The sequence below is a fragment of the Ambystoma mexicanum genome, chromosome 3p (assembly GCF_040938575.1).
Source record: "Ambystoma mexicanum isolate Mex_15411 chromosome 3p, UKY_AmexF1_1, whole genome shotgun sequence".
In the NCBI taxonomy this organism is placed as follows: domain Eukaryota; kingdom Metazoa; phylum Chordata; class Amphibia; order Caudata; family Ambystomatidae; genus Ambystoma; species Ambystoma mexicanum.
In genome coordinates this window covers 1,253,126,927-1,253,153,936 of record NC_090925.1, presented here as the reverse complement: position 1 = coordinate 1,253,153,936, position 27,010 = coordinate 1,253,126,927, and the positions used below count along the sequence as shown (strand labels likewise).

At 48.5% G+C, this 27,010-nt stretch overlaps 1 protein-coding gene across 1 annotated transcript in view; it reads right to left on the bottom strand.

Moving 5' to 3' along the window:
• The window catches only part of LOC138581417 (cytochrome P450 2D17-like), a 451,371-nt gene that overhangs the window by 68,158 nt on the left and 356,203 nt on the right, over positions 1–27,010 (bottom strand). Inside the window, exon 7 of the mRNA XM_069652732.1 lies at positions 20,836–21,023. Within this exon, the coding sequence (XP_069508833.1) occupies positions 20,836–21,023 (188 nt within the window). The remainder of the gene's footprint in view (positions 1–20,835; positions 21,024–27,010) is intronic.

The following is a 27,010-nucleotide window of genomic DNA, read 5'->3' as shown; positions in this document are numbered from 1 at the left end:
GGCTCTTTCGAGGTTTCTTTGAGGGGGTCGGGCCGCATTCTCAAAGACCTTCATTTGCTTTCTAAATTCATCCCATTTCCTTGGGGAATTCCGACTTAGTCGGACATCTTATCAATTTGGTAGATGTGTCAGAGGAAGAGCAGGGAGATCTGTGTCTCCTCTTCATCTTCTTTGAAGAAGAAGATGAAGAACGTCTCGATCTACTATGTGATCGAGACCTCTTCGAATATTTACACCGATCCGAATCCCTCGATTCGCCTGACTTTTTATATTTTTTTGACGAGGCCTTCGAAGAGGCCTTTGGAAGCTTCCCGCCCCGCCGCCAGTTTACCTTTTCTCTCACGAAGAGCTTTCTCCGTCATCGACTGACAGGAGCCACAGTCGCCAGTCCGATAGTCCGAACCCAGGCACCAAAGACAAACGTGGTCAGGGTCAGTGATCGACATTTGAGATCCACAGTCCACACATTTTCTGAACCCCATCTTGGGTGTAAAAGGGGTAGAAGAAGATGACATTTTCTCGAAGAAAATCCAAAGCGCGCCGTTAACTCAAGAGCGAAGCAATCAGAAAAACTAGATTGAAGCCAACAGGCGCAGCACAAGCTACTTATACTGATGGTGATGTCGACACGGTACGGAGCCCATCGAGGGACATCGACACCACAACCTTGTGCACAGCGCCCTCTGCCGAAAAAAAACCTCTGAAGCAGCAAAGATGGTGAGATACGAATATCATAAAATGAGGAATACGTGGGAGGACACAATCCATTCGAAGTAGGCTTTTTGACACAGGACGGTTGACTATTGATTTACACATCCATTCTGAATCGAACCTGTAGTATTTTAGTTGAGGCAGGGAAACCCCTCTTAGAGATAGGGAAAGTTAGGTTTTCTCTTTATTCTCTTGAATAATACATGTTTACATCAACAACAATGTCACCTGTGTGTCAGTCACCTCCTTCTGCACCCTTACAGCCCCTACAACACATGGTCCTATGACACACACTCTCACAACACATACTCATACCACAGAGGCACCTACAACATGTGCTACAATCACATACACAGAGCGTATGAGTTTTACTGTTGGTACATTACAAAATTATCATCGCCTAAGAACTCACATCAAAGGCATGTCACAGCTGAAATGAATGTCAGTTTTAAGTTGATGGAATAAATGTACACTTTCCATATGAACTGTCCACAGAGCGTGGACCTACGGCAAATGCACGAATGACACATGCACCTACAACACATGTTCCTACAACACCTGCTTTTACGACACACACTTCTACCCCACACATCCTTATGACACATACTTACAGCACACTCTTACAACACACAATGTAATGACACACACTCCTGTACGTGTACAGGCACGTTATTATAAATGCCATAGCATATAACAATTCCTCATATGACACGTGCTGCTATAACAAGCGCTCCTACAACAAACACTCCTATCATGATCCTATGACATGCGCACCTACTAAACATGCGCCTACTGCACATAACATGTGGACGTAAAGCACATGCTCCTATGACACATGCTCCTACCACACATGCTCCCACGATACACACACATTTATGATGCACTCTTAGGGCACACACTCTAATAACACACTCCTACGTCATATGCTCCTACAACACGCACTGCTATAACATGTGCTCCTGCAACACACACTCCTACATGATCCAATAATATGTGTGAAGGATCCCTCACCAAAACCCTGCCTAAAGTCTCTGCTTCCTGATCCCAACACTGGGGGTGGTGTACTGCGGGAGGATCCCCTGGGTGAAGACAAGTCCCACGGATAGTGATGAAAATCCCTGGGATGAAACACAGTATTTACCCTCTGAATGGGATTCCCTTACTGTCATGCCAGAAGAGGTTATGGCTTATTGTCATTTTAACATCTCTCACCCTCCTGGCAAAACTGAGATGTTAAATTCTAAAGTTTCTAACATCTAAACCTCTTACACAAAAGAACCAATGCATTGTATCACTAAAGTCAAATGCCCTCCTCAATACCAAAAATACACTGCTAGAAACAATGGAAATGCTGCCTTATCTACATCTTCTTCCTCCAAAAAGGTTAAACCCTACAATCCCTCTTTTGAAAATACTAAGGGAATTAAATCTACCGGTAATTCTATAAAAGTAGAAAAACACTACTTCCCTAAAGCAAACTACATGTTCCATAATTTAGAGACTGAGACGAAGAAGAGGGCTCAGGAGGCATTTAAAAGGGAAGGACAGGCAAGTAGACCTAACAGCCTTTGCTTAGGTCAGGCAAATTACACTGAGGGACTGCACCTGAACTTAATTGCCCCACCTAAGGAGCCTAAAGAATGGATCTGGAGCAGGAACTAAAGCGGGTAATAGTAGCAGAAGAAGAACACCACAAGGCTGGCAGCTCATGAGGCAGTGTGTTCACTTAAGGGATGCCGGGGCAAGAGGAAAGCATATTTCATCTGCAAGTCCTGTGTTCGCAAACCCTGCTTGGTCGTGGCTGCATTGAGAGAGACCTGTTGAGGCTGCAATTCTTCCCAGGTCCACCTAATGACTGTGAATGCAGATCCAAGAAGGTGCTGCAACCCGAGGGTCGTGTACTGAAGCAAGCTGAGGGATTGAGGAGTAAAGGAGACTCTCCGTGGTTAAGGCTGGACGAAGACACCTGTGTTGCAGAGGTGCGTGGGTCCCAAGAGTGCCTAAAGAAGTAGCAGAGCCAGAAGAGGTCGGGAAGTGGAAGCAATCCGCAAGCATAGTGTTCCGGAAGCCGGTGAGTGAAGCTCCGGTATGCAGGTTCACTTTTAAAAGCTTGCCGGTAACTGTTGCTGGCTTAACAATATCTTGTGTAAGCGTTGAAGCCAGTAGAAGTGGTTCATTGCTTTGAAGAGGACGGCTAACAATCGTAATGTATCACGCATAACGCTAGTGCAAGATAGAGTGTTCGCATACAAAAGAAGTCTATCATTCTCTATTGTTCAAGTATTAAAACTTTGCCGGAGAGGTTGCGTGTGTCCAATTTAGAAGGGGAATGTATTCCAAATCAGACAGAAACCTGAAGCTGACTTTGATAAATTGTTACAAGGTATATTCCATCAAAACAAAGTCGCGTGCAACACTTGTGAAACCCGATTGGAGTCAAAATTTAACTCTCTGATAATAAAGGGGAATACAATTTCACGCAAGTCTTTAAAGTTGAAAATCTTTCTTCAAAGTGGTCGCACATACCTAAATCTGTTTCTATATTGAAGAAAGACCCTTTGTAACATTCAGAACAAGTATTCTACGAATTCACATATCCACCTTTTATTGATTGGGTGCCATAAGTATTTAAGGGCTTTTCAAAGCCTTTTTTCTGTACCATGAAGCTGTATTTGTCTCTACAGAAGCAATGCATTTGCCTGTAGTATGGTATCAGACGCAGACATAGGTAGTAGTGAAATCAGAAAAAGGAGTGTGTGCCCCTCAAATCCTAGGAACACATATCTATCTGCTGAAAGCATCCATCTAACTGGCCAGCTGGTGATTCGACCCCCGGTCAACCTTGCAGATCTGCCAAACGTGACCTAAGAGCGGGGAGGAGAGTCACTGTTTTGCAAATGGAGACTCATCTTCACGGATTGTGGAACCACAGTATATTTCATCAACTCCCCAAATAGCTTTTCATGATGAATAACCAATAATGGATACTAAAATAAAAAAGGGAATTTTCAGATCCTTGCATTTGGCATTGTACTATGGAGAATGGTAGAAGAACAAGTTACTTACCCCTGGTAATGTTCTTTCAATTGGATGTTCCTCCCACGTATTCCTCTTCTTATGATATAATATCTCTCCAGCTTTGTTGCTTTGGAAAAATGTTTCTCTAGACAGAGGGTGCTGTATGCAATGTCTTTGCGTCAATGTCCCTCGAGGGCCTACGTCGAGCATCAACATCATCATCAGTCAAAATAGCACATGCAGCGCCCGTTCACTTCAGTTCTGTTTTTCTTTTCCCCTTCTTAGAGGAATTAACCAGTCGTACCCAAGACCGTAGGCTCTCAGAAAGCGTAAATTGTACGGTGGGGTAGGCTGGGAGGGGCAATGAGGAATACATGGGAGGAACATCCAATCGAAAGAATGTTATCAGGGGTAAGTAACTTGTTTGTCGAATGGATTGTGTCCTCCCACGTATTCCTCATCTTATGATAGACTCCCAAAGCAGTAACAATTTGGAGGTGCGGAGTATCAATCAATTTAATTGTGGACCGAAGGGAGGGTGGCCTTAGCAAAAAGTCCTCCTTGACTGGAGGCAGAATCCAGGCAGTAGTTTTTGTTGAATGTATGAATGGACGTCCAAATGGCAGCTGAACAGATGTCATTTACTGGGACACCCCTTTGATGAGCCGCAGAGGGGTTGCCATGCCCCTTGTGGAATGAGCCCTTAGGCCTTCCGACGGGTCTTTACCTGCAAATCTATAATATTTGCCAATGGCCAGGATAATCCATCTGGATATTGTTTGTTTGGTGATTACCAGGCCCAATTTGGGGCCGGTATAACCAATTAAAAGTTGATCAACCTTGCGAAATTTAGCCATTCTTGAAATGTAAAAACATAAAGCCCTTTTCAGGTCTAATCTATGTAATCTCTCCTCTTCTTTACTTGAATGAGGCGGAGGATAGAAAGTTGGCAACATTATCTTTTGCGACAAATGGAAGTCGGAGACTACATTCGGTAGAAAAGATGGTTTTACCCTGAGGATGACTTTATCTTTATAGAAGGTAGTATGAGGAGGCTTACAAGAAAGAGCCTGCGACTCACTTACCCTGCTGGATGATGTTATTGCGATAAGTAAGACAGTTTTCAATGTCAAGAGCCTTAAAGGGCACAAATGTAAAGGTTCAAATGGGATGTCAAAAATATGAATACACGGTTTAGGTCCCAAACAGGTACCGTACATTAAATTGAACTGGAGAGTAAACATTAGTAAGTCCCTTTAGAAATTGTACCATCAAGGGGGTTTTAAAATAGGAATCCTCTTCTGAGGAGCGCTTAAAAATGGAAAGCGCTGCCAGGTATCCCTTCATAGTTCCAATCTGGAGCCCCAGATTGGCTAAATGCAAAAGAAAAGAAAGCACCATAGGTGTGCCACATTGCAATGGATCCACATTCTTATCCCTGCACCAGTTGCTGAATTTATTCCAACGAAACCGGTACAAGGATTTGGTTGCTGGCCTTCTCCATTACGTCATCCGGGAGGTCACAATCCTTGGATCTCAGCCTCTCAGAAACCAAGCCTGAAGGCTGACTGTTTTGACCTCTGGATGGAGAACCGGACCTTCCTCTTGCGAGAGAAGATCCTCTCTTCGTGGAAGATGGGTTGGAGGGCAGATGGACATGTCCAGAATGTCTGGGTACCACATCCTCTTGGCCCAATCCAGAGCAATTAGGATCATGGATTTTCCAAACTTTATCAACCTCCTGATCACATGAGGAATGACGGGGACTGAAGGAAACACATACAGTAGTGGAAACCGCCAGTCCACCACAATTGCGTCTCCTAGAGCCTCTCATGGGGGAAGTAACCCTGGAGCAGTACTGCTCACACTTCCGGTTGGCACCGGTCGCGAATAGATCCACTTGAGGGGTTCCCCAAAGGGTGAAGATCTCTTAAAGGACTTCCTGAGCTACTTCCCACTCGTTCCCACTTCCAATTGAGGAATAGAAATTAAAAGAACAACCCCTCCAGGAAGATGAGCCGGAATAGTGTTGTTGAGGTTTTCCAAATGGAGGCGCTAAGGGATATAGCCGTCACCTTTGAGGCCTGCAACTTCTCCAGAATCTCATCCGGCTTGCTGTCGAACAACCTTGAGCCGTCAAAAGGCATGTTGAGCAGTCTAGCCTGCATGTCTCGTGCAAACCCCGACTTCCTCAACTCAACCAAGCAAATCTGCATAGCACGGTGTTAGCAGCCATGGATCTGCTGATGCTGTCAGCAGTATTTGAACGTGACTGGAGACATTCTCCCATTGCCTCCTTTCCATCCTGAACTACAGCCAGGAAGCCGTCTCTTTCTTCGCCTTCTGGAATGTGATCAGCCACCCTGGCAACACAGTCCCACAGGGTATAAGTGAATCTCGAAAGAGTACACGTGACGTTGGTAGATGTCAAGGCCATGCTGCCTGCCATGAAAACCTTATGTGCCCAGGCATCTACCTTCTTGTCATCTCTATCTCGGCGGATACAGGGGTAAGCCGATTGCCTTGTTGAAGTGGCAGCCTGAACTATCAAGCTCTCAGGTGTGGGGTGCTTGGTCAGGTATTCTGGATCGCTGCTTGAAGGCCTGTACTTCCTTGCAAAGTTTCTATTAACTGCAGGTCCAGATTCCGGGGCCTCCCAATTTGAAGTGACTTTTCTCTTAAGGGCCTTATGGAAGGGCAGAATTGGGTCCTTCTGAGGGCACTGGTACAGGATGTCAGTCACGTCATCCTGTTCATATGTAGGAGAAGCTCTGCTCCAACCCATACACTCCGTGACCCTTGTCATGAGATTTCTATAGGATGAATCTGCATGCTCAGAAGGGCCAGGCCTGCCAAATTCCAGTTCAGGCAAGGTGTCAAGACCACTAGCCGACTGGAGAGTATTACAAAGGTCTCTCATTTTCGACTCTTCAGAAATGAGCTTTTCTGGCACATTCTGGGTGCCAAATTGCAACCCAGAAGGAGGGGACTCCTCTTCAGAGAGTTGTTCCTCCTCATAGATCGAAGACATAGACTTAAAAAAGTCTTTCTTCAGGACAAGTTTGTAAATCTTGTTGTGTATGCCAAAAGCCCTTGACAAAGTCGAAGCGGCCGTCGACGGTGTCGAAGATGGCTTTGAAAATGGCGCCGGTTTACTCGTCATTGCCTTCAACTTTGTCGTCAAGAGGTCTAACTCCGATGGAGTTGACAAAGTCATCGAGTTCTTCGACACTTTGTGCTTCTTCGTAGGTACAGAGGAAGGACTCGGTTCCCAAGTCCATACTCCCATCGGGTCGAGAACTTTCTTGACGTATTGCCGACTTCATGCTCGGCTTCAAAGTAGTAGCCTTCAACTTCTCTTTGTCGTCCAAAGGAGCGACCGGGGCATGGCTTTTGTGTGATTCTTTCGAGGCTGAATTCTCAAAAATACGCATCATCTCCGCCCAAAATGCATCCCATTTCCTTGAGGAATCGGATTTTGTCGGGCATCTGATTATCTCGGTAGAGGAATCAGATGATGAAGAGGGAGACCTATGACGTCTCTTCTTCGCCTTCTTTGTGGAAGAAGACGAAGACTGCGTCGATCGACTCCTCCATCGGGGCCTCTTCGACTTTTTGCGCCGAGAAGAGTCTCTACACTTGCCAGACTTTTTCTCTCTCTTTGAAGATTTCAAAGCCACCCTCCCTGCCGCCAATTTACATCTGTGCTCCCTGAGAGCTTTCTCTGTCATGGCCTGACAGGATCCACAGTCGTCGTTACGGTGCCGGAGCCTAGACACCAAAGGCACCACGGTGAGGATCCGTAATAGACATTTTCTATCTGCAGTCTTGACATTCTTTAAAACCTGACTTGGGTGTCGAAGGAGTCGATGAAGAAGAAATTCTTCTTGCGAAAAACTGAAGCGTGCCATTAATAACTCGAAGCATAAGCTCGGAAAAATTGAACTGAAGCCAACGGGCACTCCATGTGCTATTTATACTAACAAGGACATCAACGCTCAACGGAGGTCCTTAAGGGACATCGACGTGACGACATCGCATACAGGGCCCTCTCTCGAGAGAACATTTTTCCGAAGCTGGAGAGATATTATATCATAAGATGAGGAATACGTGGGAGGACACAATCCATTCGAAATGCATTTTTGTTCCATGAATCATACTAGTTTTGCCCAACATGTTTCATAGAAATCCACTGAATAATGGTACAATGATTTAGCATATGGCCTGATGCTATGATAGTATTGAGTACTGAAAGTTAAATTAAAGATGGGAGGAGATGTGTGACTCAAATTCTGGAATTCAAATCCTTGTGTTCAAATTTGAGCCCTTGCACCGGACTAAATGTGGTGATTCTGTGAAAATCACTTTGCCTCATTGCGCCGACCAAGAAGTGATTCAATTCAGTATGAACTACAGAACATTCCACGCTAATGGAGTTCAAGAGATGACAGCAGTTCCCTGTACACAATAATTGGCCACATCGATATAGTGCACACCATGCACTGTGGCTCACTGATGAGATGCATGTGTACGCCAGGGTCTTCGCTACACAGAACAGTGAAATGGTCAACATGTCACAGTAGTTAGTATTGCATTAAGCATCATGTTCTGAGGTGATTATGGCTGGTAACAGCCTAGGTAGCACTGAAGCGTATTCTGTAACATGGTGCCTAATTCAATTAGCTCCCTGTTCATTGAGCCGGATGGCAAAAGTGTTTGTACAAAAAAAAAAGATTGTTGCCTTTGATGAATAGGCAGGCACAGTGCATTACCCATTTGTCCAAGGAAAGATTATCCCTTTTAAAGTTGACCCTTGCTGGATCGGTGAGAGGAACCAGGGAGCGACTCCCTTCTCACTTTCCGTAGTTGGTCATAAAGGGGGCTGAGGGAGGAGCCTGCAAGGAGATGGAGGCCCAGGCTATAAAGTATGTGAAAAAGATGTGGCCAGTGGGGGTGGGACGGGGAGGTGGACGGGCGAGGGCAGTGTTAAGCACTCCGGGGAGGGCGGTCCCTACTCATGCGCCCAGACAACATAAGACACAGAGTCGGCTTTGGAGTAAACATAACTGGTGAGTGGGAAGCTGCTCGCCCATTTTATTAGCCCAATGCACGTGATCAGAGCCATCCTAACAGGCGACGTGCTGTAATCACTGAAACCATGCCATGTGACTGCACGGTAGTGTGCGTTAGTCACAACATCCCATGCCACGGGTAGGAACTTGAACATTAACGTAAACTTTAACTTCAGCATGATTCAGGTCCAGGGTCCACCTGTGCACCTAGGCCCGGCCACCCGCACTTCTGTGCTGGAAGATCCGGGCCTTCTTTGCCCTCTTCCGCTCTGCTGCCCACAGGTCGCTTGCAGGTGGCATTGGCTCCTGCTCTGACAGGAAGAACACGTCCTCAACATCATAGTCATATTCAAACAGGGAGATCACTCCGTTCTCATTGGTGCATTCTCCTGCCTCCTCTGGCCATTTGGCGTCTTCCGCGAAGAGCATCATCTTGGTGGCTATTTCAGCCCATCTGTTTCTCCTGGCTCATGTTCGCTGTCCCCGGTAATGGATGCCCAGAAGGTCTTGCAGAAGTTGGAGTAATGCCCTGCTTTGTGGCACCGTCCACACTGTCGCCCCACCACCAGACACGGCTCTGCATGTGGCAGCCCTCCTCCACAGAACTCGCACAGTCTCTGGGGTGCCTCTTCCTTGCTCTTCCTTGGTATGGCTCTGCTTCCGGCCCCTGTCGCCGAAGCAGTCTTCTTGCTCTGTGTCCTGACAGTGTGCATCTCTTTCCCTTGCACCCCTTTCATGGCTACCTCCCTCTGTGTCGTCCGCACCTCGACCAGCTCTTGGGCTCTTGCTAGATCAAGGATTCGCACCAGAGGGATTCCTGGCTCCATCAGTATCTGGGTGTGCAACTTGTTGGACCAGCATTTTTGGATTATCTGGCCCGCAACCTTCCTTCTTCATCGACAAATGCGCACATCGCTCCCAGCCAGCGCAGCCGGGTGTGGAATGCATCAGTGGACTCTCTGGGCCCCTGAGCATCCTGCCAGAGCTGGAATCGGTTATAGTCAATGTTGACCATTGGGGCGAAATTGTTGGACAGTGCCCTCCCCGTCACTCTGTATGACCCATCACCTCGTTGTAGCACCCTATACAGCTTATGGACCTTGCTCCTTGCGTAGAACAGCAGGAGAGTCTTCCTTTTGGCGTCATCATCTATTTCGGCCATTTCAAAAAACATATCTAGCTGCTCCAGCCAATGTGTCCAGCTTGGGCCTAGGTTCGCAGGATTTGCCTTCATGTCGAACTCTGGCACCGGGTGGCTGTGGAACAACGTAGCTGCGTGCAGTGCAGTGCCCCTTGGGCTTGGTGTGAGGAAGTTGGGACGTCCTGGTATTGTGAGCTCTGCCCTTTAGCGCATCTGCACCCCTGGAACTGGTGCCAAACATGGAGCCCTGCATCATGATGGGCCCCTGCTGATCTTATTCCTGTGCAGGCAAACTCATTCAGGAGCCCTCGTAACGGCAGCCACACAAGTACGTTCTTGTGGGCCGCAGCAGACAGGTCGCTGTGTTTGGGCGCAGCCCCACACCGATGGACTATGGTGCTGAGTGTTTTTCTTGATGTGCTGGGCCGCTCTCACCTTGCTGCCGGATTCTGAATGGTTGGTAGGCACTGGTGTTGGGGCGCTCTCACCTTGCTGCAGAGGGCTGGGTAGCTGGAGGGCACTGGTGTGCCGTAATGCCACTGTAGTAAGGACTTTCAGGTCACTTTAGCGCAGGCTGTAGCACCAACGCACCCCCGTGACCACCACTGGTCTGTAGCAGGCCTGTATTTGCCCTGCCCAGTGGCTGTGCTGGCAGCTCATCTACTCGTCTTGCCGCGTTGGCCTGCTGCAGGCTTCCTGGTCTGTTCACCTGGCTGCCCACTTGCACCTCTCCTCCACCACCACACGAGCACTCTCAATGCGAGAGCCACGGTGGCAGCTGGCGGCTGCAGTGGGGCCAACCCCCAGTCTGCTTCACACCGGCGTGGTCCGAGAGACTTCCCTCTTTAATTGCTGTGGCTTATTCAGTATTATTTTTTTCTCTCTTCTTTTCTCTCACCCGGCGCTCCACCGCCGAGATATTTGCAGAAGCGGGAGAGGAGAGAATTGACATCCTGATTCGCTGGCCGACCACCGGCGTCCCACCTTCACGGCCTGCGCTCCACCGCTGAGGGGATCCTCCATGGGGGAGTGCAGGCAGGCACGAAACGGGCTGCAGGCGGTAGCTCGCAGGCTGCCCGACCAGACAGGCGCCTCCTCCTCGCACAACGGGCTTTGTCTCTTTTTTTCTTTTTCAACTCAGAGAGGCACCCCCTCCAGGAGATACCACATGACAGGCGCGCCTGAAGAGGGAGGCGGCAGCGCTGCAGGGTACACCTGCGCCGGGAGGCCAGCCCACACGTTGGTACGCCGAGACCCTTGTCGCCAGTTGTTAAGGCCTCTGGGAAGAACTGGCCCTATTCATGCACCCATACAACATCAGACACAGAGCCGGCTTTGGAGTAAACATAACTGCCGAGCCGAAAGCTGCTTGCCCCTTTTATTAGCCCAACACACATGATCACAGCAGTCCTAACAGGCGACGTGCTGTGATCAATGAAACCATGCCCTGTGACTGCACGGTAGTGTGCCTTAATCACAACAGGCAGGAAGCAGAGGGGGAAGCGACAGATGCTAGACATAGGAGCCCAATGCACGGGGTAGGCAGCAATCAGCTCTCCTGGAACACAGTCTATACTGTGGTGTGGGACCCTCCCCAGTGTGTTGCCCCTTTAAGGGAATGTGTCCCTCGCCTGTGTGTTACCCTTTTATTATGGGCCATGACAGTGTCATGGCCCAAGCTAATAAAAGGAGCCCCTGCAGACATGCCCAGCAGAATGGCTGCAGACTCCCAAGAGGAACAACTGAGTCTGTGTCTCATTTATGTAGGCCTGGAGGCCTACACGTGGAGGCACAGGCCAGCATGCCCTGATGCCGTGGGACTCTCGTGCCAGGACGGTGGCAGAGGTCTGCATGGTCATGGGCATGGCTGGCTATGCCCCCACCCCCGATGGTGCTGATGTCATGTAGCACCATGGGGCCTGCCAGATGTCCAGGGAAGGCCCCAAACCCCACAGGCACTTGGCCTGTCGAATGCCAGTGACCATAGCACTCCGGGGGCCCGCTGGATGTACATGGCAGGCCCCCCACAACATATACTGCCGGTTCAGGCCCTGCGTTCATGGATGCTGACTGGATGGCATCCTCACGTTAGGCACTAATAGCATATCTATTCTAAACAACTGTATGCAATTGTCTTTCCTGGTATATCGAAATGTTTCCATCTAAAAAATGTCCATCAAATGCATCTTTTTAGGGGGTAAAGGGTCATTTTTTTTAGGTGCATTATAAAGGCTAAAAAACAGGGGTTGGGGGGACCCCCCCAAAATAAAATGCATTTGATGCTAATTTTTTAGATGGAAAAAATACGATGCAAATGCATGTCGATGCAAGGAATTCGATGCAATGACCATAAACCGTCTTTACTTTATCTTCTGAGTAACTTCACTGCCAGCTCTACTTACAAACATCATTTTATCGGCTCATTTTGTAAATGTGAAAACTTCCAATCTACTGTAAAACTATGCAAATTCAACCAAAGTGCACATTGAAAGATATGAGCTTTGAAAATAAGGAACACAAATATAAAATCAAATTGAGCTTTCGCACATGCTTCATGCCGGAGACCAGCCTCTAAGCACGGGAACGGGTTTCAGTCCTGTGACGCTCTGTGTTGTTTTGTTTCCAAGACAAATGTGCTTACCCTAAGCTAAGCTCCCAGCTGTTATAGGGTCTATTCTGTCCTTCCAAATAAAAAACTGCAAACGCGGAAAGCTTGCAACTAAAATATATGTTCTTTTTCTGAAAAAGAGGGGCACTGTTCACCTTCCCACTAAACGGTATTGGCTTAAGAGGCACAACGGAGCAGGAAAATACATATTTACAACATCAATGGAGTCAGTCATGGGTTTATTGAAACAATAAGAGCCCATAACCTCAGGTTCTATTGTGGGCTAGGTCACCACTACCCAAGTCACTGGTCCCAAGCAGAGGTCCCGAGCAGAAAGCGAGGGCGTATAACAGGATTTAGGTCATTTGGCTCACAGTAGAGCCTGAGCGTAAGGGCTATAATTCTAATAGAGCTTGATCAGGGAACAACAGGGAAGCCTTACATCTGTCGTCCTGTAAAAATGTGCTAGCTCGTGTCTCCTTTTCCAGTGCCCAGTGTGTACACATCACAAGGGGGGCCCCGGGGGAATGCGAAGCGTTTCCCCCCGGGGAGGTTTTTGGTGCTGCACGCGGCCAGCGAGTGGCCGTGGGGGGCAGAGCGCCTCCCCGGGGTATTTAAGGGGCCAGGGAAGGTTCGGGAGGCAGGTGACGGTTGGACGTGGCGATTGTAGCAGTCCGGGTCACCTGCTCCCGAGCCTTCCCTGTTAGCTGTGCTTTCGTTTTCCTGAGGTAGCATAGGTGAGGGGATTAGAGTTGTAGTAGTGGGGGAGGCTAGGAATAGTTAGCAGGAGCATTTCTGCAAATGTTGTATAATTGTACGCTACATTTTAAAGTGGTATCATAGTCGGGGGTACCGTACATAAGGTGCCCCCTCTTACCGGTGTTTCTCTTTCCTGGTGGTGCTGCCCGTACCAGTGGGGGCGGGAGTTTGTTCTCTGCCTTGTCTCCGGTGGGTTCGGGAAGTGGGTTTTTATTGTAGGAGCGGAGCGCGTTAGGCCGGTCTGCGCCCGCCCCTCACAGTCACGGGTCCTCTGTGTGTTTTGGGGGAGGGAGTCGAGCCTGCTGTACGAGCCCGGCTCATAGTAGGGGGGCGGCTCGCTGCCGTTGCTCGTACAGTATTAGGGGAGAGGGGGCAGGGTCTATTAGGGGAGCGACCGCCAAAGGCATTGGGTTAGCGCTGGGGGGGGAAAGAATTGTGGTTTTAGCCTGCCGCGAGTGCCCGCTCCTTACTTAGTTTTACGGGAGCACGGTAGCTGGCTCCTGTCAGAGTGGGCAGTGCGGGTGCCTTAAAGGGCCCACGTTCTATTGACAGGCAGTGCGGTGCGCACGGCAAGCCACCAGAGGGCGGAGTGTCCCGCGGCCTGCTGTCACAGAATCTGGAGCCCGGGTGCGCAGTTTTTGGGGTTTCTTGTCGCTGTTGGGGGGACATGTTGAATTAAAGAAGGGGTTCACAGGGCATGTTAGTTTAGGGGAATTAAATATAATTTTTGGCACCAAGTGCGGTGAGGCTTTCAACCCTCTAGGGGGCAGTGTCAGTAAGTTAGTTTTGGGCAGTTAGCTTGGGGCCAGGGTGTAATTTTCTCCCACAACAGTTTAGGTGCTGTAAGGGGCTGTTTAAGGAAAAAGTGGGATTTAGTAGATAGGGGGTTATTTTGTGCTTGGCCAAGGGATTAGTTATTTATTAATCCTATACCTTGGGTATAGGTATTTTTTCTTTATCAAGGAGAGTAGTGTTGGTCGAGGGGCAGTTCTTTGTCCTGGGTTTAAAATTTTTCCAGGATTTTGTCCACGGGTAGTTTCTGGCTCGGGGGCTTAGCTAGTTAGCGGCAGGGGCATAAACTTAGTGCACAAGGCAGATTAGTGGTGCACAATGGTGGGGCAGGGAGCCAGCAAGAAGGGCCTGGTAGATGCTAAGGCTCTGAGGGAGGCCTTGGAAATAATTAGTAGGGCATCTAGGGCCCAGTTGGAAGGGGCAGTGGGGGAGGTCACTGGTGGGGAGGTCACGGGTGAGGGGGGGATAAGTGGGTGTAGGCCGCAGCGCAGAGCTGCAGCTGATGGGGCTCTCGCGGCAGTGGTGGCTTGCAGCCCCACGGCGGGGAGAGGTGAGGTGTGGGAATCCAGGGGCAGGAAGATGAGGAGGGAGATAGACAGGAGGGCGTCCGGTGGAGAAATGAGTTCGGGTGGGCAGCCATCGAGGGAGGGAGTGATTGATATCCCTAGGGAAGCTGGGAGTGCTCAAAAGGAGGTGACTCAAGGGAACCACAGCAGGGCCAGGGATGGGGCGCAGAAGGGGGTGGCAGGGCAGAGGGGAAGAGGGGGTAAATACCTGCAGAAGAGTGCAGGTGGGAGAAGGAGGGAGAGGTCCCCATCAATGGAGGAGGTCAGGGTGGGGCGCGGAACGGCCCCCCCAGGTAGGAGGAGTGAGGGCGGAGGGTGCTGCACAGCCCCCACTGGTCAGGTGGAGGTAGAGGGTTTTAGGGCGGCCCCTCCTTGGTCGGTGCATGGAGAGCCTAGAGGGTGCAGCACGGCCCCTAGCGATGAGGACTCAAGGGTGGAGGTCGGAACGCCTCACCCGAGAGAAGAGGACCAGGCAGGGGTTTCCGCGGCCCCGCCGAGAAAACGTCAAAGGAGTGGCGAGGCGGACGACCCGGGCTCGCACGAGGAAGATCAACTCGATTGGGGCACGAGCACGCATCCACAATGGTATTTGGGGGGGGGGTGAAGTTGGTTTGGAGGATTATGTGGGGCAATGGGAGGTGGAAGGTTATAGGGCGGTAGGGGAAAGGGGGGAGGTGAGAAGAACTGGGTGGTGGGATCTGGAAAGGCAGGTGCGGGGTGATCGGGGGGCAAGAGGGCGGGGGAACTGTTAGCTGGGTGAGTCTGCTGACATGTTTTGTCCCCGCAGTAGGAGCCCTCTAAGGAAAGAGATGAGGAGCATCGGTGTGGACGCCAGACCGTAGACGGCAGGCGTGGAAAGAGGTGAGCGGGAAATGGAATGGTCATCTGCATGGCAGAGAGGGGTCACGAGAGGGGGGACGGGAAATGAAGGGGCTGGATTGCAAGGGATATGGAAAGACGTTGGCGTACAGGCCATCGGAGCCTTGGGGGTTGAGAAGGGCATTTGCTCAGTGGAGGTCCAAACGGACAAGGTGGTGGAGCCATTGGGGCTCGAGGGACAAGCTGGGAAAGAAAAGGAGGTGGAGGTGGAAGTGAAAGGAAAAGAGAAAAAACTGCCATACATGGGGATAACAAAACCATTGGGGGCGCACTTGATGGCAGCGACCAGGGAGAAGATTCAGGCGGGGGAATTTGTAGATGTTTTTAAATTGCTACATAGGGAAGTGAGAGCTAAGGAGGGGTCTAAAGAAGAAGAGAGGGAACTGGCTTCGCGCCCAAGGGTCCCGGTGACTATTGAGAATTGGACGTCGGCATTTATCATTTATGCCAGTGTTTATTGTGAAAAATTCCCAGAGCGTTGTGTGGCCCTGCTTAAATATATGGACGTAATTAGGAAGGCTTTCACGAGTTTCAAGGGCTTTGCCTGGGTAAGGTATGATGAGGAATTCAGAGCGAGAATGGCGGAAGACAGTCAGGCGGTTTGGGGGGAGATAGACATGGATCTTTGGCTGCAATGGATGGCCCCAACGAGGCCTGCCCCGACATTGCACACAGCAAGTGGGCTGCCGGTGCCTTCCCGGCCCTTTCTTGGTCGCCCCGCCCATGAGGGGGCAGGGGGAGGAGGCAGAGGGCAGTCCTCAGCAGCATGTTGGGCGTTTAATAAGGACGGCTGCACAAGGACCCTGTGTAGGTTCAGGCATGAGTGTAGCAAGTGTGGGGGAAAGCACCCTCTTACTCAGTGTTTCCAACAGGGAGACAGGGGGAGAGGTTCAGGTAGAGGGGTTGTGGGGAAAAGCTTCTATGCCATTTAAAGTGGGGGTGCTGCAGAAATGGTTGCAATTTTATCCAGACAGGGAAGGCGCAAAGGTTTTGGGTGAGGGGTTTAGTCAGGGTTTCATATTGGGTTACCAGGGCCCAAGGGTGCGACGGTGGGCTGAAAATCTGAAATCAGCCAAAGAAAATGCTGAAGTGGTGAGACAAAAGTTGAGCAAAGAAATAGCGGCGGGCAGGATTGTAGGGCCATTTGATGACCTGCCGGGTGATTTAGTTATATCCCCACTGGGGGTGGTGGCCAGGAAAGCTCCGGGGGAGTTTAGATTAATACACCATTTGTCATGGCCGGAGGGCATGTCAGTCAATGATTTCATTGCCCCGGAAGAATGTGGGGTTGTATATGCAAGTGTTGACCAGGCAGTGGAACTGGTAAGGAAAGAAAGGCGAGGGGCCTTCATGGCCAAGTGTGACATCAAGGCGGCTTTTAGGTTATTGCCGGTGGATTTTTGGTTGTTTGGTTTGCAGTTTGAGGACCGCATATACATAGACAAAGCCTTGCCAATGGGGTTCATTCAGCTCCTTCTTACAGTGGGTTTTTTCATTTAATTCGGGTTGGGAGAGTGTGCTGCACTATCTGGATGATTTTCTGTTCATTAGCGGGGCGGAAAGAGAAGGGGAGTGCAAGGGAATGCTACAGTTGTTTCAGGAGCTAATGGAGGAGTTGGGTGTGCCATTAGCGGAAGACAAAACAGAAGGGCCTGCAGTGGTGCTGACATTTCTGGGAATTGAACTGGATTCAGTGGCCATGACCTCACGCTTGCCGCACGACAAGGTGACCAAACTGGTGGTGCTGCTGGAGAGAGCAGTAGGGGCCAAGAAAATGACGCTGGTTGACATGCAGAGATTGGTAGGGCATCTGAATTTTGCATGCAAGGTGGTGGCCCCAGGACAGACTTTTTGTGGGAACATGGCGAGGGCTATGGCGGGAGCAAAGTGGCCACATCATCGGATAAGAGTATCGGGGGCAGTGAGGGAGGATTGCAGAATTTGGCTGCCTTTTTTGGAGAATTTTAATGGGGTGTCAATGTGGTTGCAGGGAGACCCGGTGACATGGGAAGTACAGATATTTTCTGACGCAGCAGGAGCAGGAGGTTTCGGAGTATTTTGGGGGGGAAAATGGTGTGCGGAGAAATGGCCAGATCTGTGGTTGAAGGAGGGAAGGAGTATAGCATTCCTTGAATTTTTACCATTGCTGGTGGCATTGGAGTTGTGGGGGAAGGATTTGCAGGATAGGAAAGTGAATTTCAATGTTGACAATGAATGCGTGGTCCATGTGGTAAACAGGCAGTCAGCAAGGGATCAGAGGGTGGCAAGACTCATGAGAGAGTTTGTGCTGCGCTGCATGGAATGGAATGTGGTGTTTAAGGCAACACATGTGCCAGGGAAGGATAATGGTATCGCTGATGCATTATCTCGTTTTCAATGGCAGAGATTCCGTGGATTGGCTCCAGATGCGGATCAGGAGGGGCAGCAGATTCCGGAGGAGCTGTGGAAGATAGGAAGATGAGAGCGCTGGCTTTGGTGGAGGGTTCATTGGCCGGGGCGTCTAAGGAGTCATACAGGAGGGCCTGGGAGGATTTTATTGGAGGGGGAGCGTGTAGTTGGAAGGGTAGATGGGATGCGGAAGAGCGGAGGAGGGATGATGTCATGAACTTCCTCCTGAGGTGCATGGACAGGGGCTGGTCAAGAGCAACTATAGCAGGGAAGTTAGCAGGGATTGCTTTCTACGGGAAATGGTTCTGGGGTTTTCAGCCAAGTGGGGGGGGGGGAATGGCGAGTAGGATGTTGAAAGGATGGGCAAGGGAGAGTAAGAGGGACAAGGACAAGAGGGGGCCGATATCGGCGGAATTGCTGCAGAGGTTGGTTAAGGCAGTGGGGGGAGTTTGCTGGTCGGTATGGGAGGGGGAGCTGTTTGCGACCTGTTTTTTTACGTGGTTATTCTTCGGGGCTTTACGGGTTTCGGAGTTGGTGGGGGAAAAGGGGGGTATGGGGGATTGCAGTGGGAGAATGTGCAAATTACAGAATTGGGTCTGGACATCAAGATTAATAATTCTAAAACGGACCAAAAGGGAAAGGGTTCTTGGGTTTTGTTGGGTCAGGGGAGCAAGGACTTATGCCCAGTGCAGACAGGCAGGTTGTGGAAGGAACAGTGTGGGGGTAAGTCAGGCTTGGTGTTTAAGCATGAGGATGGAACGCCGGTTTCAGCGGCACAAGTATTGGGGGTATTGCGGAAGGCTCTGGTAGTGGTAGGAGAAAAGGCAGAGGATTTTGGTACACATTCATTCAGGATGGGCGCAGCATCGGAGGGTAATAGGTTGGGTTTCTCGGAGGATAAGGTGAAATGTTTGGGGCGTTGGAGGTTTGGGAGATACAAGGGGTATGTCAGGGAGTTTCATAAAGGGGAATTTTGAAGGAAGGCGGCAGAAGTTTTGGTTGACAGCAGCGTGTGGGGAGAATGTATTATGGTAGTAATTTTGTAATTTCTTTTTCAGATGCTGTGCGAAAGGAGGGGGAGTTGGCGCAAGTGTGGATTGTCGGCCATTCAATTGTTAAATGGGCTGGGAAAGAGGCGGAGAAAAGGGTTATGGGCAGGCAACTGGGGTGTAGCTATAAGGATGTGGTGGTAAGATGGCACGGGTTATGGGGTCTGCGCTGGGACCAGTTGCTGCCTATGTTGGCTGGGTTGCAGGAACGCTACGGGGCTCCAGAGGTGTTGATTATTCATGCTGGAGAGAATGACCTGGTAAGGGATACAGGAGTGGCTCTGCTAAGGAAAATGAAAAGGGATTTAGTATGGGTGCGGGAAATGTGGCCTCAAGCAGAGGTGCTGTGGACTAAGTTGTTGCCGCGGAGAGTGTGGAGGGGAGCAAGAAGCGAGGGAGCGATAGAGCGGGCTAGAAAAGGGATCAACAGAGAAATGGTGAAGTTTTGTGCCTCTGTGGCGGTGCAGGTGATGTAACATAAGGAAATAGTGTATGAAGGCTTCATGATCTTTAGGGAGGATGGGGTACACTTGTCGATTTATGGGAACAATCATTATCTGGCGGACCTGGGCTCTTGGATGGGAGATTGGTTAAAGAGTTGGAAGTAAAGTAAAGTGGTGGGGGGGGCAGAAAGAACACCTCGGGGGAGGGTTTTTCTGGTGCCGGGGGCATGGCCCCTTTTGATGTGGGGGGAGGGAAGCACAATGGGGGAATGACACGGGAAAGGATGGGGTGGTGCTGTTTGCACAAGCGTGCCACCCCGGGGGAACAGGTATTGAGCCTGGAGGGGCATGGCCCCAGGGAGAAAGTGGGACGTCTGGAAAAGGGGTAAGGAGACGGGAGGGTCCAAGGGACAGTTAGGGAGGAAATGGCTTTATTTAATTGTTTAATTGTTGGGGGAAAATGAAAAATGTGTAATTAGTTAATTGGTTGTTTAAATATTTCGTTAGTCTGTAAGGCCATGGAGCCATATAAGCGTTTAATTGTAAGCTTTGGCCTGTCACATTAAAGCAACCTTTTCCGCTTTTAAATGAGTCTGGGTTTTTGTGCAGTAAGCCAAAAAGGGAAGTTTGGAATGCAGCCTTTACAGGTAGTTAGAGCCTCCTTTCCAGGATTGCTGATTGGCTAAAGAACTGGAAACCTTGAGAAGAAAGGATGAATATGGAATGCTGGCTTATTTAGTGGTTAGCGCCTGCATTCCACAAACTGCAATTCTGATTTATTAATGAGAGGAACACATGCTTTAATCAAATTATTATCGTTACAACGTATGTACCATAATAATGTACAGGCTTGACGGCCAAAGCGTCACAGGCACATATGATACATTCAGTAAGTGTTGCTGGGGAGACAATGCAGTGTTCAGGCATCGCAAGAGACTTTTAAAAACAGGACTTCACTTGTAAAAATAATAAACTTAAAAATAAACAATGTGAAACAATTAACCGTAGAAAGCACTGTTAATGAACTTACCACACCCAATCTCCATCTGCCCCAAGCGCTGACCGATCATCTGCCCCAACTCCACCACCATACCCTGCCTGCCTGCACTTTTTGTCATTTCTGCCTTCCCAACCATTTGCCTTAAATCTGACAATGACATTGAAACTCTATTTGTTTTGAAAATGTAGTTATTTTTCTCTTTTGTTAAATATGCATTGGGATAAAACATGTATTTTATTCTAGATAGCTCAGATGTATTTGTCTGGAGTATCAATTAATATAGGGATATGGAGGCTCAACTTACTTGACTAGATATCTGAAATATGCTTCCTCCTTCTTTGATGTTATGTTGCTGGTGTTGGAAGAAGGATGGGTGTAATGACATATTGTCGAGCTAGTATCTGGTTACCTTTGGGATGAAGTATCCCTGGATCTCCGTGTCCCGGCACGTCATGTGTGGAACTGCTAGAGGAGCAATATCTCCACAGCGCTGAGTCTCATGGATCACTGCATTGGTGAAGGGCATATTGACTTGATCCTGCATTGTGGGTTTTCTGTCCCGTCCTATCACGCTGTCAATTTCTTCATGGACCCGTCCTAAAAAACATAAATGCTTCATCTGTTATTTTGACTTGCATTTTCACATGGCTGTGGCAAACTTTTATAATAAGAACTTCAGAAAACCTAAGTTAGTGAAGGGTGTACTCCTGGATCCTGCTAAAACCCACCCCAAAGCATAGTTGCTCAGGTTGGCATGAACACTGACCAGCTACACACTTTTTGCTTGAAAGTAAATTCCCTGGGCTGTAGATTTATATAGATTTATATCATACAATATATTAACAGATTATTAGATGATAGCCCAAGCAGGAGGAGCAAGCAAGGTAATTACTGCAGAGTTACACACATTAGAACTGGAACTAGAGGAGGTGGAGAAAAGGAACAGCATGGGAGAGAAGGTACAGGGAAAGGAATTGAGATTAAGAAAGGAATGCATGGAACAATGGGACAGGCTGGGCAAATATAGTTACAAGAAGTACTTGGAGGGAACGCATGCGGATGAGGACAAGCCAGGTAAACTCCTAGCATGGTTATGCAAGAATGATAGGATAAAAACACCAATACACTCCAGCCAGAGTAAAGAGGGCACGGTATGCAATACACAAAGGGAGGTGAACATGGCATTTCACGAATATTATAAGGAATTGTATGTTGACGAAAGAGAAGAGAGTAGTGGCGCAATACAGGAGGCACTAGAGTTCAAAACCTTAGCAATCCTGAGCTCAGAGAAGGCGCAGAAGTTAGAAGAACCCATAACGTCCAAAGAGGTGTCAGCCATAATCAGAACGCTACCTTCGGGGAAGGCCCTAGGCATGGACGGGTTGCCGAGCAAATTCTATAAAGAGTACGCAGTCAGCCTAGCACCGATCCTGGTGAGATTATACATGGAGGCATATGAAACAGGCACGCTCCCAAGAAGCATGCGGGATGCTGTGATAGTACCCCTCCCGAAACCTAATAAGGATAAAACAGAATGCAGCCCCTACAGGCCGCTGTCCCTGTTGAATCAAGACAATACAATTCTGACAGCACTACTTGCAAACAGGGTCAGGAGAGTGATAGCAGAACTAATACATCCTGATCAAACAGGTTATGTGCCAGGGAGAAACATCTCTGAGAACCTACATCATGTAATCGTAAGCACGAATGATAGGCACGAATACGGTACAGTGGATGCAATGGACACAATCAAGGCAGTTGACTCAATACATTGGGAGTGGCTATACGCGACGATGATGCGACTTGGAGTGGGGCCAAAGTATATGCAGTAGATTAAACTGGTTTACAATAAACTGATGGCTAGGATAAAAACGGGATGCGTCTACTCTGAAGGGTAGGAACTACAGACAGGAACCAGACAAGGGTTCCCACTATCTCCAATGCTCTACATTATAGCAATGGAACCAATACCGGCATTCATGAGGCGAGAATATCATGATGCAGGAATCAAGGTAGATTGCAAAACCCTGAAGATAACCTCCAGCACATACTGGAAGTACTACATAACTTTAGCGGGCTGTTGACAATAGTGATCAACAAAAATAAATCCTGCTCATTCCCGCTGGCTAAACTAGCCACGGTGGACAGTGGGAGCATACCAAAGTTGGCACTCCCATGGAATACAGACAACTTTAAAAATGTAGGCCTAAATAGTACCATACCCCAAGCAAGAACACTTATTTAACACAGAAAAAGCATTAGAGGCACTGGTACATTCGATGACATTTTGGGGTAAACTACCCAGCACTGTTGAAAATGATTGCGCTGTCTAGAATCCTACATTGCTTGGGAAATATCCACGAGGATATATCCCAAATATATCCCAAAAATGATTTACCAAACTCGAGAAAGAGTGCAGAAACTTCATATGGCAAGGAGATAAACACAGAGTTATACTGAGCATCCTCCAAAGACTCTATGGGCCTCATTACACGGTAGGCGGTACACCATGGCGCTATTAGCGCCATGGTTCATGCCGGTAATTTACCGGTACCGCCTTGGAGGAAAGGGGAATTACCGCCCTATTCCAAGGTTGGGAAGGCGGTAATTCCTCCTTCCTCCATTGCCCTTCCCCATTCCCATTTTTGCCCCATAGGGCATAATGGGAATGGGGAAGGCGCTAATTACGGTACTGCAAATTGCAGTACCGTAATTAGCACCCCGGTCCCTTTGCGGGTTCGTTTTTTAACGCCTGCTAAAAGCAGGCGTTAATTTACCAACCCGCAAAGGGACCTCGTAGTAAGGCGGTAAGGGTTTACCGGTACCGGTAAAGTACCGGTACCGGTAAACCCTTACCGCCTACCGTGTAATGAGGCCCATGAAAAAAGACGATTGAGAATCCCGAATTTTGAATTATACTACCTGGCAGGGTGGTTGTAGGTGACAGGATCGAAAACAAAAGGATTGAATACAATAGTTTCGAGTCAAAAGGACCAGGAAAAAAAAGGTCGAATTTTTTTTTCGTTTTTGGTTCCTATACGGAAGCCAAAAAAAAAAGACATTTAAAAAAAGGCATTCGACCTTTTATTTCGGTCCTTTTGACTTGAAACTATTGTATTCGATCCTTTTGTTTTCGATCCCTTGACTGGACACCGGCAGGGCAGATGCAATATGCAGTCGGCTGGCTCGCAGACAAATCCGCAGCAGACACAACACTTCTACTGCCAGCAATTAAGCACCTACACCTGAAAGAGGTACTGTGGGTGCCCCCAACAGAACCACTAGTATACCTACATTTAGTAAAATTGGGCATACAGATATGACACAGAACTTGGAAGAAATTTAAGATTAAAAATCCGATATCGCCGCAAATATCCCTAGCAGCAGTGATTTTGTATAAAAAGGGGACTGATGACCAGTGTAAGAACTAATTGGGAGACATGTGGGGTCATAACAATAGGAGATTTGTGGAAGGAAGGAGCATGGTTAAGTTTTCAGGAACTTCAAGACATAACAGGCATACACAGCGGGGAATGCCTCCTGCATCAGTCCATCGTGAGCACCATCAAGAGGAGGTGGCCAGAAATAGGAGACACGCTAGAATGCAAACCAATAGAAACAAGTATAAACATATCAGAGGTGCGAGCTGCAAACTACGGCTAGCTGGGAAACTGATATGGGGAGGACCTTTACAGACAAGCAATGGCAAAAAGCAGCAGACTAAGAAAGTCTCCAGAAATGCTAGATTTCAACACATAAACTGAGGAAAATAGCAAGATTCAAAGGAGCAAATAAGCAAAGCTGCCCAAAATATAGAGAGGAAAACGCAGGAATGATTCACAAGTTTTGGGAATGCCCAGTTATAACACAGTTCTGGAATGACATAGCACAAAAACTGTCTAAAGGGCACATTGAACTAGACGTACAGTCGCTGGAAGCGTGCATACTGAGACTATTCCTGAGGAGTACGAAAAATAAACCGGTAGGTGAACTGAAAGACCTGGAATATATATTGGCAAAACGCTGCATAGCAATGGAATGGAAAGCGTACAAAGGCCAGTCTGTAACAAGGTGGTGGAAAGAATAGCAAAAATGGACAATGGCCGAGACAGAGGTGTGGAGACAGGCGATAAGGGGGCATACGCAAGAACCGATTGTAGATAGGACGCAATGGTCAGAGCTTACACTGACACTGTTCATGTCAGAACAGAATGTGACGTAAAAATGAACACTGTGAAGGCCATAGAGGCAATGTGTAAGATGCACGGCTTGCTGCAATGCTACTTCAGGGTTTAACAATCTGGCAAAGTTGGGAAGGGGGCTGGGGAGGAGAGGGTTAAGTTGGGTTCAGAAGTACAGAAATGATATTATGTCAGTAATGCGTAAAGTGCTATTGGGTAAAATCAGACATGGACAAATCTGTATGGAAATATTATATAATGCAATAAAAAAATGTAAACAGATTATTCAAAATCAGCACCATTTCATTTGAGATATGAATCAATTCACTGACAATGACATACTTCAAATTCTCCGCTTGTTTGGAGCGCATTATTTTTGGAGAAATTAATGTATGTCTGGATCACAGCAACAAACCCCTCCGATTCATGAAATGGGTTGCCCAGAGGGATTCCAATTTCATTGTTAACATTTTTGAATAAATAACTCTAAGGATTTCGACCATCCGCATGGTGGGTGTGTGCTCGCCTGGGCTTCTTAAAATGTTAAATGAATTTGCATGATGGTTGATCAACCTCCGGAAGATATGTGGGGCTAATCCGCACCCATTTTCCTATTCTCACTGCACTACTTACACAGAGACCATTGTACTCTGGGTGACAACAGCCTACAGATGCAGTCCCCCCTGTCATATTTAGTTGGGATATGACAGCCAGGAGTATTCCATGTCATCTCAGAAGGGCGAAGGCCAAACCTTCTCCCTGCCATGGCCAGCCTAATTAACTAACAAAGGCTCCATGGATCCGCCCTGTCCTTTTGTTGAGCCATGTAGCTGGTGGCAGCATACACATGCTAATCAGAGTTTAACTCAAACAGACCCACATGGGGCCTGGCTGCAGAGGCTAACAAAGGAGACAGGAAACCCCAACACCTTTCAAATGCACTGTGTCAACCAGATGCCAGCTCCTGCCCTCAGTATCGATGACAGTGAAATGTAATGTCTGGGACTGTGTGTTTACAGTAGCCATCCCTGCAGGGAGACCCCATTCAGAAGGTACGAGTATGTGGATTGAAGGAGCCAGAAAATCTTGTCTCGATGCAACTTCAAGGGAGACCTGCCGCTTTAATCAGGAACCACAGAGATCCATTAACGAGAGAGACCCTTAGATCCACAACAGACAGGAACATGGGAAGGACTTAGTAGTACATGTTTTCACCCCTTTAGCTTTTCTGTTGCAAAGCACTCTGGTTATGACCTCACGCATACAGGAGATGGTTGGTGGGGATCCAGGATTTGCTCATTAAGGTACGCTTAGCCTACACCAATCCATGTGGTCCATTTGGCTTTAAAAGAAGGCAGAGCCCCTCTTTTGACAGATCAGTTGAAGGCTTCACCAGAAGCAGAAGCAAGAACTCACCTGTCAAGCCTGGCTGGAGCTACAGGCTGCCTTACATCTTCTGCCAGTGAAGGAAGGCCAGGACCTCCAAGAGGGAGATACCGAATCCAGAGGACCCTCCAGCAGCTCCTGAACCGGTACCCAGACAGCACACTGCATACCCTGCTAAAGCGTCCTAGGTGGAAAGTGCCAGAAAGTATCTGAAACAAACCAAAGACAAGACAGCTGCTTGCAACACTCTCCTTAGCTTTTGTCCGTCCACCTTAAAGGACGAAACGAGCCCAGTGAAGAAGCTAGGAGGAGTGCATCGACAAGCATCTACCGACTTCCGCGCCAGTCGAGACCCTTGAGCTGCAACCGACTGCACAGCTGACTGTTACACCGCAGTTGCTAAAGCTGCAAGCGACGCCTCAACCAGTGTTCAGAACCGCTGACCAGCATCGAGACAACGATTCCTGACCCTGAGCCGCTGTGTAGGCCAGCCTGCAGCTTTGCTCTCTGAACTACCTGCCGTCTGATGCCCACAGCTGTCTTCCATCTTGAACTCTGTTGCAAAAGCTGCAAAGCGCCCTGAAGCCGACTCCACCCTGTCGAGCACCAAGAACTCTTACAGCACAAGGTACATTGTGGATCTGTCCCCCTGGTACGTCTCCGAAGGCCCCTAGTGACATTTTTTACGACCCATTGCTGCCTTTGTGATGAAACCAAGTATCCTTGAACTATTGCGATTAATTACTATACTCACTACCCTCCTGTCAGTATCCAGAGTACATCCCATTTCCTGTCCTCTGCATTCATTTACAGGGTGTGTTGTATTTTGTAGTGTGTTAGAACTGTCTTTTGTGATAATAATAAAGTATATATTTTTACACAACCTTAAGTGGACAGTCCTTTTTATAACCAGGTAATAAGTATTTTAGCTGTGTTACAACTAACCAACGATCCACAATCTTTCAGAGATAAGCCTCCCGTTCCGACCACGTTACCAACATTGGACAAGGAGGTTTA